The following is a 14,736-nucleotide window of genomic DNA, read 5'->3' on the forward strand; positions in this document are numbered from 1 at the left end:
GCGATAGCAACAAACGCGCTCGTCGGTCGTCGAACAAAGAATGCCCGGCACACTCGGCAACGCCCAATTTAAAGGCTGCACAGAACAATCTAGTTAACGTCGCAAACAGCTACCAGCACGGGCTGGAACATTGTGGAAAGACACCCGAGTGGCCGGAACCTTCGAGACAGATCTCGGTGCAATGCGCTACAACAAAACTGATAAAGGTGTGACTCGCGAAGTCGAGCATTAACAAAGATTACGGAACTGATACGCGGTCCAGAATCAGAGTGATAAGCCTGTATGCCGGCGGCTGTTAAAAAACAACAAATACTGTTTTGAAGGTTTCGCGGCAATATGTACCCAAATGCTTTGGCTTATGCGTAGTAATCTTGAGGCCAGCAAGTTGCAGATTGCAATGGTGTCTTGAACCATGCAATCTGTCTTGGGTACGTTTGCTAGCGTGTCACGACAACTTGTGTTATCCTCCTCAAGACTGGAGGTGCAGGGTATACATGGTGCGCATGATAATATATCTTATCAACAAAATGCATATTCAGCTGTAGCAGAAAATAGCACTTCAATGCGATCGTCAAACAGCTTTGTGCCTTTTGGAGATTAGGCGATGAGAGACAATACCACAATGTAGCCACCACCCTGAACGCATTTAGACATTCCATTTTATCAGAGATATCGACAGACGGTCTCTGTACCAGGTTATTCCAGTCAGACTGGGCGTTGTCGGCGTGCGTACAGAGAGGCGAATACATCGAGGGCGTTTCTACGCGCACTCAATCTGCGAACATGAGCTCCTGGGCCCTTGCATCCGGTGAGTTTCCCTGTTTTCACTGCATGTGCCGAGCACAATTGTAAGCGAAGTGCATTTATATAAGCAGGAATTAATTAGGCTCGATTGCACTACTTGCTCTTTAGATAAGTGCTGGGATATTGCTATAATTTTTTTATGGACCGTGTGTTGTTAGCCTTTTCTAGGAAGCACTCATTGTTCGTGTTTATAGGCGAGCTGCTTATATGTAGATGGCGTTTGTGAAAGCCATTATTTGATGCACGATCTACTGTATATGTAGGTCCTGATTTGATAGATGGAAACATAGGTTAGGGTAGGCAAGCGCGCAACGCGTCCTGCGTTCCTTTGTGTGCATGCCAGTATGTTAGCATGTCAGCATGCCAGCTTGTGAACAGCCATAGTGTATGCACCGTCTTTGCCAAAAGTAACCAGGCTGCATGTTTTGCTTCTCACTTATATTATAGGGCAAATAAGGATTCCCACTGTATCACAACCAGTTAAGAAGTGAAGAGAGCTACTTACCTTTATATTGTAGAGATTTCCAGCTTCACAAATGATGAATTGGCTACTTCATGGCTGGGAAGCAGATCCTGCAGCCTGGTTACTTTTGGCAAAGACGGTACTTAAGATGTGCAGAGTTACTATAAAGGTTTTGCCTACGTAGTAACTATACTGTGAACCTTATGCAGTAAGTCTAAACACATTTAGGGCGCCAGTCTCTACCACGGCGGTTTCCTAGCTACAGCAGTATGTCTAAATACGTAGGACACTCTTATTATTGTTAATATATTGCGCACCCAAATCTAGCAAGCCATAAACGGATAAAGTTAATGCTCTTTTATTGGTATGGTCTTATCTGAGCGTGCATAGAAATGCGCACTTGGTGAGGACGTGGCGGAGATATTGTTTAATATTTTTTTCAATACATTAAGGTGCCCTGCTACATTTTCACTCAGTATAATAGAACCCACCTTAATCAAACGTGGCATGAACTGAACAGCTAGGGCTTACGTCTTGGTCATCGCGAAAATCAGTTCCGCTCCACTTATGCTTTAAGAAAGGTGAGCAGATCCATGTTCACCAAAAACGCCTTCTGTTCTGCATAGAATTGGTAAAGAATGGCTTTTTCATTTTTCCTTTTTGTTTTACGCTCAGGCTCGCAGCTGCCTACACTTGCTCCGGGAAAGCTTCGGCTGTACAGCATGAGGTTTTGCCCCTTTGCCCAACGCGTTCTGTTGATTCTACGGGCGAAATCTGTTGAGTGAGTACCTTCAAACCTTGTAACTGTCAGTGTTCTCATTCCACCTATACTGTACTGTCGAAGCGCCATCTAGGCGTTAGATAACGCACGGTTCAAGAGAGTTTTATTAATCGAATTCGTTTCAGGGAAACTTCGAAGTGCCTGAATAATAATTATTCATTAATAATTAATTACAATTATTTACTGATTGAGTGACAATTGCCTCTCAAAGTAAGCAAGAAAACAAAAGAACGTGGACACACAATATACTGGGTCCACCCGCGGCCCACACCTTTACAGGCGAGATTTCTAAATTGCTTTCAGGTCCGGGATTCTGGGACACCTTTTAAACGCGAGACAACTGTGGGATATAAGACATGACTATGCTCACGTTAGGAATGCTCTGATTTCAATGCTTGGCGAAAATTCGCTTTGAAGATTTGTACTGCGTTTGTACCAAGCAGTTAAAGATGTCATAGAAAACAAATGGGGTGCGTTTACGAAAATAGTTATGAGACAACCGTGGAACTATACAAAATTTTTATTTCGAACATATTAGTAGAAACGGTCTAAGTCTACGATACGTAGTGAAATTTTGTCTCCAAAGTTCTTCCTGTGCTCATAACGAGTAATTGTCAATTTTGTATTAACTCACAAAATATAACACTGCCATGAAAAAAAAAGAGAACTGTATAATGGTGTAAATTATTGAAAATTCAAAGCAAAAAACTAGAAGCCCGACAAGGAAAGATTTGCCAATATATTGTTGTCGTGATGTGAACGATATGCTAAAAAAATTAAAATATGTTCGAAAACTCTTTTCCAGAAAATGTCCAAGAAATTCTAAAGGGCACTTTAGTTGGGCCACTAAAGTGTGAGGCGAAAACGTTTATAGCGTGATGGTTGTTCAGTATTTATCGCGGTTTTTACTGAAAGGGGTTGCTGAGTGTTAACCGCGATGTTTGCTGAACTGTGACTGACTGATTATGTTCTGTTGAATGATTTGACAAAGTATGGCGTTAGAGGGTTATAACGTTTGTTGTGCATGTGTCGCGTATGCTGTGTGGTGCTGCGTTTGGGGAAAGCGCCAAAGAAAGGCGCAGCACGGACGCCTGGATTGGACGCCCGGATCGCACGCCCGGCTGGGTCAGCTTCATATATGCGTGAATCGCCTGGTGAAGTCATCGGTCATGATCGGATGTTACGTCATCATGACGTCACAGTCAGTGTCACTGTCACTATCATCAACTGTAATCATCACGAGCTCACTCTCGTCATCATCATCTGTCATGCCACTATCACTAACTACCACTATCATTATCGATCAATATCTACCACTCACTAAAATTCTTCACTTGCAGCTTTAAAAGTAAACAAAACCCTGCGGAATCTTGCGAGATTCTCGCGGACACAGGCACGCACGGACGACACTTATGAACGTATAAAGGCATTCGCCCTAATATCAACGTACGTGGGAATGAACCCTGCATCCGTTACCATCGTCCGGAAGTGTGTTGTATAGCCCTGCTATCCTACATGCAGTGTGTTCAACATTAGACTTGCAGAATTTAGATACAGATACTAAGAGCATTACAGAAAAATTGTTTTTGTACATTAGAGATGCGGCCAAGCGAAAGCAAGCTGTGCGGATAATTGCTGCTGCAATATCAGTAATTACCTGACTGTGTTAGCTTTTATTCATTACAGTTTGCATGAATGCTTATATTGAAAACTTAGAAACAGTCTAACACTAAGAGAAAGTGGTGTTTCACAGCTTTTACTTTCCTGTCACCTATAGCTTTGTGTAGCGAATTGCCTGGAGTAAGACATACATTTTTCGGCATATAAATATCTTTCTTTTTTTGTTTATTGGCTGTGTGGCTGGAGTTACACACCGTGGGGACATAAAGTTGCCTCGCAAATGCGATGCTGCGCAGCTGCTATGTAGTCAATATTAAGAGGAAGGCGTTGCCGCATAGCTGTTCTGCAGCTCTTTTTATGCAGTGTTGCTAATGCAGCTGTTGAATAATGATAGCTGCTGCATATTGCAGAACGACAATATTTTCTCCGGACTTTGTCTCTGGGTCAGTGCCTTCGCACCAGTATCAAAACTTGATGGGCAGTAAATGTACCTCAAAGGAATTTGAATGATAACCATAAGCAACTATATCTATAGAAATCTTGTCCTGCTTGAGGCGCAGACGGTTATCGCACGTAAATCATGCTGGAACATCAGGGTAGAAATGAATATGTCTTCGATATTTTCTCAGCGTCAGAAACATAAATCAAGATCGATTTAGATTGTAACTCTAATGACCCTCTACAGTGAACTACTGTGATTATTTCTCATCTATCAGTCACGAAGTCGTCAACGTCAACCTGAAGGAGAGACCCGAGTGGAGCAAAGACGTGCTGCCAGCAGGAACCGTGCCTGTGCTTGCACAAGACGAGAAGCTTATTAGCGGCTCCTTGCCCATAGCGGAATACCTGGAAGAAGTCTACCCGGAAAAGAAACCAATGCTGCCCAAAGACCCGTACCTCAGGGCGCTTGACAGAAGCTTTCTGGACGTCGCCTTGCCCGTGAGCATGAAGCCGTTTCTTAAAAGGAGCGCTAATAACACTTCGGGTATTCTTCTTGGCTTGCAGCATCCATATGCTTTATTTTTATTTCCACATTCTTCACTTCTTAAGCACCAGTGAGATACGCCTAACCTTTACGGCGCTAGTAACTTGTATAAACAATTTGGAGATAATTTAGTTGGTTTTGCTAAAAGTGTCAAAACAACTTAAACGGAGCTCATAGGCTTCTCATTATATATATTGCGGTGTGAAGTGCTTGATAATTTTATAATTCCACACCACCTGATTTGGATCTTCATAAACTGCAGTTTATGAGATCCAGAAAGCATCTCTTGAGCGGAATCATAACCCAATATTAACAACAACAAAAAAGCACGATGCCTTAGTGTTATCGTGTCTGATCACCCTCTTTCAAGCTAAAAAAAGAATTCGATGATCTCGTAACATTCATGCAGTCATAAGGCCTGAAATCGAGCCGACAGATTTCCTCAAAACTTTATAGACTTAGGTGTTCTCCTCTCGTTTCAGTAACAATTGTTTTTCTAGAAGCTGCACCGAGAAACATTTCAGTGCAACCAACAGATGTTTGTAACCGCTATAAACAAGTTCTGTTCCAATTCGCAGGCGATCGACTCGGTTGTTTCGATTCTGAAAGAAAGAGGTTGCAAAGAAGACAACTGGGCTGCTTTTCTACAGAAGATTTCTGTGTACGACGAGGAGCTGGCCAAGAGGAAGACCCCTTTCTTTAGTGGTACGTATTTCCCCCCAAATAGGCATCTGCTTTCTATTGTGTTCAGAAGGGGAAACTGTAAATTGTGTTAAGTTTTATGTTCGATTACCTGCCACTTGTCACCCCGTTCAAAAAATAAGCTATTGCAGAAGTTAATAAGGTCAAGTGTGATTTTCTCAGATGGGAGCAACCCTCGCAGGTGTGAAAATAGGCTTGGTTTCGTTTCGTTTAATTTGGTATACGGGGTCTGACGTCCCAAAGGAAATCAAGCTATGACAGGCGCTGCAGGGAAGGGCTACCGGTAATTTTGACCACCTGGAGTTTTCTACTCTGACACCGAACAAGGCATGGGCACTTCGCATTTTGCCTTTATAGGCGAAATGCGAGGTTCTCCAGAAGTTTCATTCTCCAGAAATCCTGGTGTCATCAGCGTTGTGAGCGAAACATCATGAGTATGTCTCTAGCAGGTAATTTATTGTAGGCAACGTGGATGCACTGAATGGTCATGGGGTAGCGTCACGTCACAAGACCACACGACATGACAGACCCTGCCAACTTGGGCTTCTCGTTTGAGATGGAAGGCTGATATAGTAATCGAAGCAGGACACCAATTATTAGCGTGTCCTGGAAGGAACGCTAATCCTAGGCAACGCAGGTACTTACATCCACATACGGCTTGGTTAATGCGGGCTTTGTTGCAGGTGTTTACGTCGGGAGATCTTCTAGAAAATCGGCTAGTTTATGACTGCATGCTAGCGAATATGCGGAAAATAATAGAGACGTACAGTAAATGAGGGATTCAGCGAGTCACAAAGTGCATATACTCAAGCGAGGACCCGCAAGATAGAGTTCCTTACACTAACTAGAGGGAAAGCTGAGGGCGCTGCACTTCAGCCACCATGGGCGCGCTAAGAATCATGGGCCGGTGTGCTACTTGTTGCGGGACAGTCGGTTTTTCTCGGGTACGTGGAGTGGCGTTACTGCGATGTTTCTTTTTCGTCATCATCATCATTTGAAGGTGCGTGCATAGACCGCGAAAGCCATAGTAGCGAAGGCTCAAAAGCAGACGTCGCCAATAAATGGTTTTTGTTTCCCAAAATGCCACTAAAAACTTTCTTAAGTGATTGCACAACCATAAATATTTTCATAACGTTTTTTTATTTTAATGTTTGCCTATTAAGTGCGAAATATTGGTATTTGTGCTGCTCAAAACTAAGCCAATAGGAGAAAGAGCCATCGCTTATATTGGATAAATATCACACTGACATGCTGTTTCTCTCTCTCTTTACAATTTATAGTCACAATATTCAATCTTAGGGCATTATTTACGGTAGAACAACGTTTATCTTTGCATTAGTTTTGGCCAAAAGTTGTAGTTCTGCACTCGGTAGCTCACCGGCCCATGATGCTTTGAGCGCCCATGGTGGCTGAACTGGCCGTCTGGAAACTCCATGTAAACGCCCATAGACGGCAGCACAGCTTTCCCTCTAGGTAAGAGTAAGAAACTCTATGCCCGCAAGGGAAGCCGCAGAATGGCGCATTAACGCTATCGCGTCGTACAGTTAATGGCGGAGCTTAAGTGCCCACCGCAATTTCTTTCGTTTACTTGTTCGTTTTTAGTTTCCTTTTCGTTTCATTATACTCCCGTATAATGAAAAGAGAATTGATAGAGGAAAAATTGAAGGGGGGCCCTTTCGACCACTAAAATGCGATGAGGCAAAAGCCTCTATTGCGCGGTTGTCCGAAGCCTTCTATTACGGCACCTCTTTCTCAGTTTTATTGCGAATGCAATACTACGACCGCAAAGGAAGACCTAGGGTAAACGCAGCTACACCGTGAAGAGGCGTAGCTATGGTCTCCTCATAAAAAAACGCAGCCTGCCTTGACACTTGAATTCGTGTAGCCGTTATACCACGGGCAGGAGCTGCCAACTCTGGTGGCTCCTTTCATATGGGAAGGTGATGTCAGAATCAGCCTGGCAGAACCGTTTGCATTCTCTTTACCCGTATACGACACGCAAGCACATTAATACAACTTGGTTGTAGCGTGGGCTGGTAGCTTACGCTCTCGGGTCATAGCCTTAAATGATGACTCGATGAGCTTAGGCGTCCCCAATAATTTAGCACCTTACACTGATAAGGCGCGTAAGGGGAATAATGTAGCAGGCAAAAGAAGCTTCCGCCGCTGCTTTCGCAATTCAACTAAGGTTAACCAGAGCTGCTTCTGTATGCTGTGTGGTGCGGCCGTATTCCAGGAAGCGGCAAATGAAAGGCGCCGCAGGAACGCCTGGTTCGGTATGACGTGATAGCCAACATATAAAGTCCCGCTTTAACCGAGCCGTATGAACATGCCTGCATGGCCTTGGGACAACGTGAATGCAATGATTTTGGCAGGCTGATTGTGATATCACCCTATATGAAAGGAGAGGCCCGAGTTGGCAGCTCCTGAAAATGGAATATCAGGAAGCCCTACGTCCAGTTAGTGCTCGGCAATGTCAGCTGCCAGCTAACGCCTCCCACGTAACGAAAGCGTAACGGACGGACGGACACGATCGTGGCCGCCAGCATGAGCCATTAAAAGCTTACGCCTTAATACTTAAGCTCCGCTTCCAAGGGTATGACGAGACAGCACTAATTGGTCCTTTCTGCACGCGGCTCTCTTGAGGATCCTCGTTTATCTAAAGTACATCATTACTCGCCTTATCCCTAATTGCCTAATTTGGGTTTCTGTTGCCAAACAAATAATCTTTAGTATACAGCTGGCAGTCAGACACGGCCGCGTCCTTACTGGACGTGGGTTGCCTGACGTTATGCTGGGGAGGAATTGCCAACTGCGGCCTCTTGTTTAATATGGGAGGGTGACATCAGCCTGCCAAGACGCTTGCATTCACGTTACCCCTAGGCCATACAAGCACGTTCTCACGGTTTCCTTTTTTATCTTTAATGTACATTTTTTTTACATTTTTATGTCCATGTTTTTTTTTCATCTAAATTCTTTTTTTTTTATTTTGGGCGTTTATCTCCTTTTCTTTTATCTTAAATTGGATTAAGCCTGGCAAAGCTTTGCTGGTCCGGGCTCCCTCTCTCTTTCTTTTACATTTTTTTCGTCATATTCTGAGAGGAATAATAAAGGGCTTCATTAGAGCAGGGCTTTATATGAGTGCTGGTAGCCTACGCTATCGCGCCATACCTATAAAGGCGGAGCTTAAACTTTTCGATGTGAAGACGACCAGAGCAATCTGGGGATTTTTGATTAGGCTATTGTGCCAAGTGTTGCATGGCTCCTAAGGGGCAGCAACCCACCTATGACCATTTTTTAAAATCTGTTGCAGGACATGAACCTGGCTTTCTGGACTACGTCACGTGGCCAACGTTTGTAGTGGCACGTGGCATCTCAGCAGTCCATGAGGGATTGGAGATGCCGTCAGCCGAGACTTTTCCTCATTTCTCGCGCTGGTCGCAAAGCATGAGAGAAGACCACTGCGTGCGGGAGGTCGTAAATGAGGAGTACACAGTTTTATTTGTGCGGTCGATCATAATGGGCAAGATGGATTGCAACGCAGGCTTGCACTAACGAGACACACAGCCGTCAGTCGGCATCACGTAGCCTCCAATGAAGCGTTCTTTTAGCTTCAGGCGCCCTCTTTAACAAAATATCGCGAGACATGCCTGCGTCGATCACCATTCCGTGAAAGGCGACGAAAACGTTCCAATAAACATTGTTTGTCAAGCCGGGTTCGTTCACTTGGCATGACGACAGGTGATTGGCAGTACACATAAATAAAACAGCCAGGCCACTTCACCTTAAGAACCAGAGCACTTAGCCCGCACTTCAGCCCTGCAGCCTGCCTGTTAGACTGGTATGCCATCATGACCACTCAACAAGCCATACAACAGTTGCTAATGCGTATTACTGCCTAAAAACCGTAATAAAACCTTTTTTTTTTAAAGTTTGCCCTTACAAACTGATTTTGAGGGAAGATTCGGATGTGCGGCGATGTCTTTAGCTTATACACTCGATCGCTCTTTCCCACCAATCACCTCATTACCACCGATTGCCCTTGATTCTTTCTTTTGTAGTCTGCAATACGCCACATCAAATAAAAAGTTGAAAATAGAGTTACATGAAACTATAGAGAAAATGAGGAGTCGGATTAAAGGCCAATTATCGGTTTTGAAAGAAGTCCATGTTGTTATGTGTGTTGATTTCTGTTGCGGCGATAGCTACGACTTCGTGTATTTGCTTGTCAAGAGTTATTTCTCGCAGACTTCCCGCGGACGCCACTCGCGCACGTCATGAAAACACTGTAGCTACAGCAACTATAGGCTGAGGAAGATCGCTGACAATTTTTTCGCCCGGTGTAGGACGGCTGTATGAGTTATTTGCTCTAAAACAGACCAGTGGGGTTTCTCCAAAGAATAATGTTGAACTTTTTTTGTCAGTGTATATTGTGGAGGAATGCCGGTAATTTGCGATTTGTCTGTTTTCGTCCGTGGCTGAATGTATCCTCGGCGTAAGTTCGAACTTTAGATAAAGGTGGGTTTCACACTTCAGATCACTGGCCCACCAACAAGGCGACACGTGACGTCTCAATTAAACTAACCAGCCAGCGAAATTTACGAAAGTTGCACTATGAAAGACCCCGCACATGCCTAATCCACAATCGCTGCCCGCAAGGGTGAATTTCTAAAGTGGGGACGCGTAGATTGAAGATTCGCGTGGAATTTTCCTGCACTTGGGCCAGAGCGGAACTCGCAGAGTGGAAGCGGGATGCCATGTAAACCGACACTGGTGGTTCACCGTGGAATCCTGGCAGAAACGATGGTTGAAATTGCCGATTCGGCGAAAGGGCGGCACGCCACGAGACACAACGTCGTGGGTTCCACCTCGTCCGCAGCCGTTGTAGGTTACAATATAAAAAAAATTGCAAATGCTTTCACCTCTGGATTAGTTTATGCAGTTTAACGTCCCAAAGCAGGCTATGAGAGACGCCGTAGTGGAGGGCTCCGGAAATTTCGACCACCTGGGGTTCTTTAACGTGCACTGGCATCGTACAGCACAAGGGCGCCTTGCTTTTCGCCTCCATCGAAAAGCAGCCGCCGCGGCCGGGATTCGATTCCGCATCCTTGAGCACTTTAGTAGCACTATCTGCTTATAACCTTGCATTTCGTTATATGTATCGAATCATGTTCCCGTCACGTGTTTAACCTTACAGGCGTATGGCCATGCAGGTAGAACTGTACAGCTAATCGTTAAACTAGGGGAGAAAAGAAAGTCAAGAATCTGCAATGCGACAGGAAGACGACAAAAATGACAGACTGCCGACTGCGCGAGCTCGGCTCCAGGGCAAGAGAACCAGCTGGGACTGTATGCTTCAAGGAGGCGCCAAGATCAAACATGCATGCCTCGCTTGTGTGACTGCATGCGTCCTACGCGCAGCTTCTCCGCTGGCGCCATGCTGGCCACAGTGCTCAGCCACGTCCCTCCGCCCGTGGAGATCCTGCAGTCAGACCTGCCCTGGTACCAGCGCTTCTGCTCCTGCCGCCGGCATCGGGAAAGCGGTTCGTTGCTCAACGATGCCCTCGCCAAGCCCGGCGGCGGCGCCACGCTGGACCGCATCAAGACCATCAAGTACATCGAGCGCTACCCTTGCGTGGTGGGCGACGAGAAGAACCTGAAGGTGTGCCTGGAGAACCTCAAGAACGCGCTGAGTGCCACCAGCGCCGAGGTGGTGGTTGCGTCGGCCGACGCACTGGCTTCCGTACTGGAGAAGCATGGCTCTAAGATGACTTCGGCTATGGTAGAGAGCGTGCTGAAGACGTCGTTCGATCACCTTCTCTCGGCGCGAATCAAGGTTCGAAACAGGTCAGTTTGGCTACTTTGGTTTAGCGTTCTCAGAGAGCCTTAGGACGGTACGTGTGCCAGGCCAGCGTTGTGGTCAGTAGTGCCAATGTTGTTTTTACATGAGCAAAGTTTCAGTGACGAAGGAGGTGAATCGCCCTGTCAAAGGCTTACATCTACAATGTCTCCGAACGTTCTTGGTCCATGTGGTATGTTTTTGAGAATTGCGGGAGGGGGGGGGGGGGGGTTGTAATGAGGAACTTGGGGCTCCTTGGAGCCCTGCAAATTGAGCGGCACCTCTTCAATCACCTTCTGAGATCTTTTGGCCTTTAGGGCCTTGCGAAGGTCTAAATTGTAGGCCGTCTATAGAGACAAATCACGCAGCCTGAATCCATTTAACTATGCTCGTACAGAAAGACGTGACTGCTAAAAAGTTCGCCGGTATAACTTGTCCTACCATTTGGAAGCTTTTGTTTCGGCCCAGATTGCTCCTATTAGCCACACATCATTCAGGGTGGTTCTACAAAGAAGGCCGCGGTTCCTGAGCAAGCTAGGAGCGTAAAAACATTTATTTCGAATTCATTATTTTGTTCCTTGCGATTAATAACGCTGTCTTAAAGTTTGTCAGTCACTGCGGACGCGAATCCAGGTTCGTCGACGTCATCGTACTACTGCTGAAGCAGCATCCGGGACAAGCATCGAGCAACTTACTCTACCTGGTGCAACGGTGTGATGAGTTGCAGACAGTATGCGCCATGGAAGCGCTTTGTCGCGTTATCCAGACCCGCTACCTAAGGTTTCTTCCGCTCAAGTCCATCTTCCATTACTTTTCTATCCACGTCGACAGCAGCGACCCGAGCGTGCGCTCTTACGCAAAAAAGGGTGTGGCACTGATGGACTTTTACTTCTAAGCGAAGCTGCTGCAATGGTGTAATAAATGAATCGTTGTTCAGGTGGGATTCCTGAAGCTATGACGATTTAGTCATGCGCACGTTCAGGCTGCGTTGTTTTGCGTAATGGCGATGCAAAAGCATATGACAAGAAATTTATGTTGCTGTTTTTTTTTTTGCCCTACGGGAGCTTGACAACAATGGGACATGGTTGATCTATATTTACGTGCTAACAGGCTATGCACCCGCATATCCCTTTTACCAAGCATCATCGTGGTACTGAATTTTGGAACACAGTCGAATGCGATCTAGTAAAAACGTGCAGTATAGGTAAGGGCAGGGTGAGATGGTGCACCACCACTGTGCAGAGTGGCATGTTGCACATCGTCGCAAACGTTCTCTGCTAGCGCATAGCTCTGTATCGTCACCCTCTTAGGGCAGTTCCTAAGTTAAGCTGGGTGCTCCATTACCCTGTATATAGGACACGTTAAACCACACTTTTCTCGAAAGGGTGCCATGCGATGTTCATATATAGGTTTTGAAGTGCGAAAGCGTGACATGTGGCACTTTGCTGTCAAAAAACATTTTTACAATGAATTGAAACGAGGTTGCTTTGCAGTTAGAGTGAATAATTCGGTGTAATGACTGAATATCCGCCGTACTGACATGGCTCTATTTCACCCGCTTTTTTCTCGGCGATTTCTTCAGTTGCCGACGTATAGAAACAATCTCTATCACAATTTTTGAAATAAGCTTTTTGGGAGCTTTCTCTCGTAAAGCTTTGGGCACTAGTGCGCAAGCACTAGAGCCTTCATTCACTGATTTCGCCGTTGTCTGTTTTTCCGGACATTACAGGTGTTAGGCTAAAATACGCATTTGTTAATTTCGGCGAAGATTGTGCGGTCCTTGCCCTCCGGCAGATAGCAGCAGGCAGGCAGTAACTGAGGCTAAAATGAACTAAACTAAAACACTCTCTGGTTGCTAGTGAGAATCAAGGCCGGGGAGGCATTTTCGAATGTCGTCGTCGCCTTCTTCAACTTTCATCCACGCGCAGCTGATCCAGAACACATCTTTAACACTTTGCACTCTTAAAAAGCAACTCCGGGAATTTTTTGACTTTCGAATATTCTAATTAAAATTTTACTGTAGATTCTCCTCTCCATCCTGACGCATTCTACAAAATTTGGACGCCGTACGATAATCCGTTCGCGCGCAACACGACTTTAAAATATGCTGTTTTCATGGCTTAAATTGAGACTATTTCTGCCGGCAATACTGAGTTTCTGACGTCACAAACAGTATACTGGTGTTACTGTCCACTTCCCGCATGATTATGAAATTGTGAGGCTTATATTGAACTACCTCAGACATTTTAAGCAATGCTTCATGATTTCCATACTTTATTTTCACCATCCAACGCACGTACGAGTGTTTCTCTAATACTGAGTGTGACGTCACCATTTCGTCACCTGGGACGTAGTTTTTGGCCGTGAAAGCAGTTTCGGTTTCGATTTGCTGTTTTTTTTTCTTTTTAAAAATACTTCTAATTGGAATTTAGAAAAACGGTTTTTGTGTTCGAGTCAGGACGTGCCGAGGAATGTAATTCAACCAAAAACACAGAATGATGGAAAAACCACCGGAGTTGACCTTTAAGGTGTATTAAATGGACACAGAATTTTATCTACCATTCGAACCCCCACTCACAGATTTCGCCGATATTTGTCTAAAGCCTGCTTGATATTGAAAATCGAGCCTTAAACCGAAGCCTAAGTACTGGTGTCCTTAATCTCTATTTAGCCTAAGCCCTCTATATCGTCCATATTCTTTGTTTTTTGGATCTTTGTCTATCAGCCGCCTTAATGAGCATCAAAATCTGAAAGCGCGCAAATGATCACATCAGCATATCACCGCACTCACAGGCAGGCACTCATAGGCGGAGAGGTAATTTAATTACTGTAACAATGAGGATTCCGCCAGAAAACAAACGAAAAAAAAAAAGCAATATAAAACACCGCGGTTTTCGTTCAATGACCTGTAAAAGATGTAAAAGATACTGTTACAAGATTAGTGCCGTAAAGTTTGGCTTGCCTCATTGTTTTGCAATGGGAGAGTCGTTGCTAGCCATAGGCCGTGTTCACTCGGCCTTTTGCGTATGCACTTCTGGACGGCTTGCCTCCGCTTGCAAACAGCAAGTTAGCTAGTACACCTTCAGTGAGGTATGACGGAATTAAGAAATGGTTAGGCCCGACGACGAAGTTTTAATAACGGCATGCACGAAACATTCGAACAGTACTTTGCGAAATACTCCTTGGCGGCCTAGTAAAATGAGGTGTGTAGAACACAGATGCACGAAGTCAAACTAATAAAAAAAAACGAACAAGAGATGAGGGGGTGCCTGAGTCAATTTACCGAAGCGTGTTTTAGTGGGCTCCCTCTCAGCCGTAGCGGTTTCTTTTGCTTTTGATGCCGTGTTCTTTTTTTAACCTGCAAGTTCCTTTCAGCATCTTTTCTGCGTGTAAGTGCGTGCGTGCGTACATGTTGTCAAATTAGCAAAACTATCCCAGCAAAACAGCAATCTGTTATAAGTTACGTCTTGTGCAAGCGTTGGTCCTTTAATGTAGTCTTCTTTCAAGGTGACATGCCAATTACAAATAATTAAGCCCACACA

General features: G+C 45.0%; 2 protein-coding genes across 3 annotated transcripts; both read left to right on the forward strand.

The window, feature by feature from the left end:
* Window positions 1-656: 656 nt before the first annotated feature.
* On the forward strand, window positions 657-9,478 carry LOC146208073 (glutathione S-transferase omega-1-like). Its single transcript, XM_084591755.1, has 5 exons — window positions 657-808; window positions 1,943-2,048; window positions 4,385-4,607; window positions 5,232-5,358; window positions 8,669-9,478. Exons 1-5 carry the CDS (start codon window positions 784-786, stop codon window positions 8,908-8,910), a joined length of 723 nt encoding a protein of 240 aa, XP_084447881.1. The 5' UTR covers window positions 657-783; the 3' UTR covers window positions 8,911-9,478.
* Window positions 9,479-10,432: 954 nt separating this feature from the next.
* Window positions 10,433-12,259, forward strand: LOC146208074 (uncharacterized). Of its 2 annotated transcripts, none has more exons than XM_084587215.1 (2): window positions 10,433-11,202; window positions 11,807-12,259. In XM_084587215.1, exons 1-2 carry the CDS (start codon window positions 10,739-10,741, stop codon window positions 12,087-12,089), a joined length of 747 nt encoding a protein of 248 aa, XP_084443341.1. In that variant the 5' UTR covers window positions 10,433-10,738; the 3' UTR covers window positions 12,090-12,259. The 2 variants fall into 2 exon arrangements, with proteins under 2 accessions (XP_084443341.1, XP_084443342.1); XM_084587216.1 differs by having other exon boundaries at window positions 11,828-12,259.
* The last annotated feature ends 2,477 nt before the right edge of the window (window positions 12,260-14,736 follow it).

Source organism: Amblyomma maculatum, chromosome 1 (assembly GCF_055883805.1).
Source record: "Amblyomma maculatum isolate TAMU_Amacu chromosome 1, ASM5588380v1, whole genome shotgun sequence".
NCBI lineage: Eukaryota > Metazoa > Arthropoda > Arachnida > Ixodida > Ixodidae > Amblyomma > Amblyomma maculatum.

Excerpts from the sequence above, each read along its gene's own strand:
- LOC146208074 (XM_084587215.1), top strand. The coding sequence starts at position 10,739 with ATGCCTCGCTTGTGTGACTGCATGCGTCCTACGCGCAGCTTCTCCGCT. Across the intron at positions 11,203-11,806 it reads CGAATCAAGGTTCGAAACAG|TCACTGCGGACGCGAATCCA; the intron begins GTCAGTTTGGCT and ends AAAGTTTGTCAG.
- LOC146208073 (XM_084591755.1), top strand. The coding sequence starts at position 784 with ATGAGCTCCTGGGCCCTTGCATCCG. Across the intron at positions 2,049-4,384 it reads CTACGGGCGAAATCTGTTGA|TCACGAAGTCGTCAACGTCA; the intron begins GTGAGTACCTTC and ends CTCATCTATCAG. Across the intron at positions 4,608-5,231 it reads TTCTGGACGTCGCCTTGCCC|GCGATCGACTCGGTTGTTTC; the intron begins GTGAGCATGAAG and ends TCCAATTCGCAG.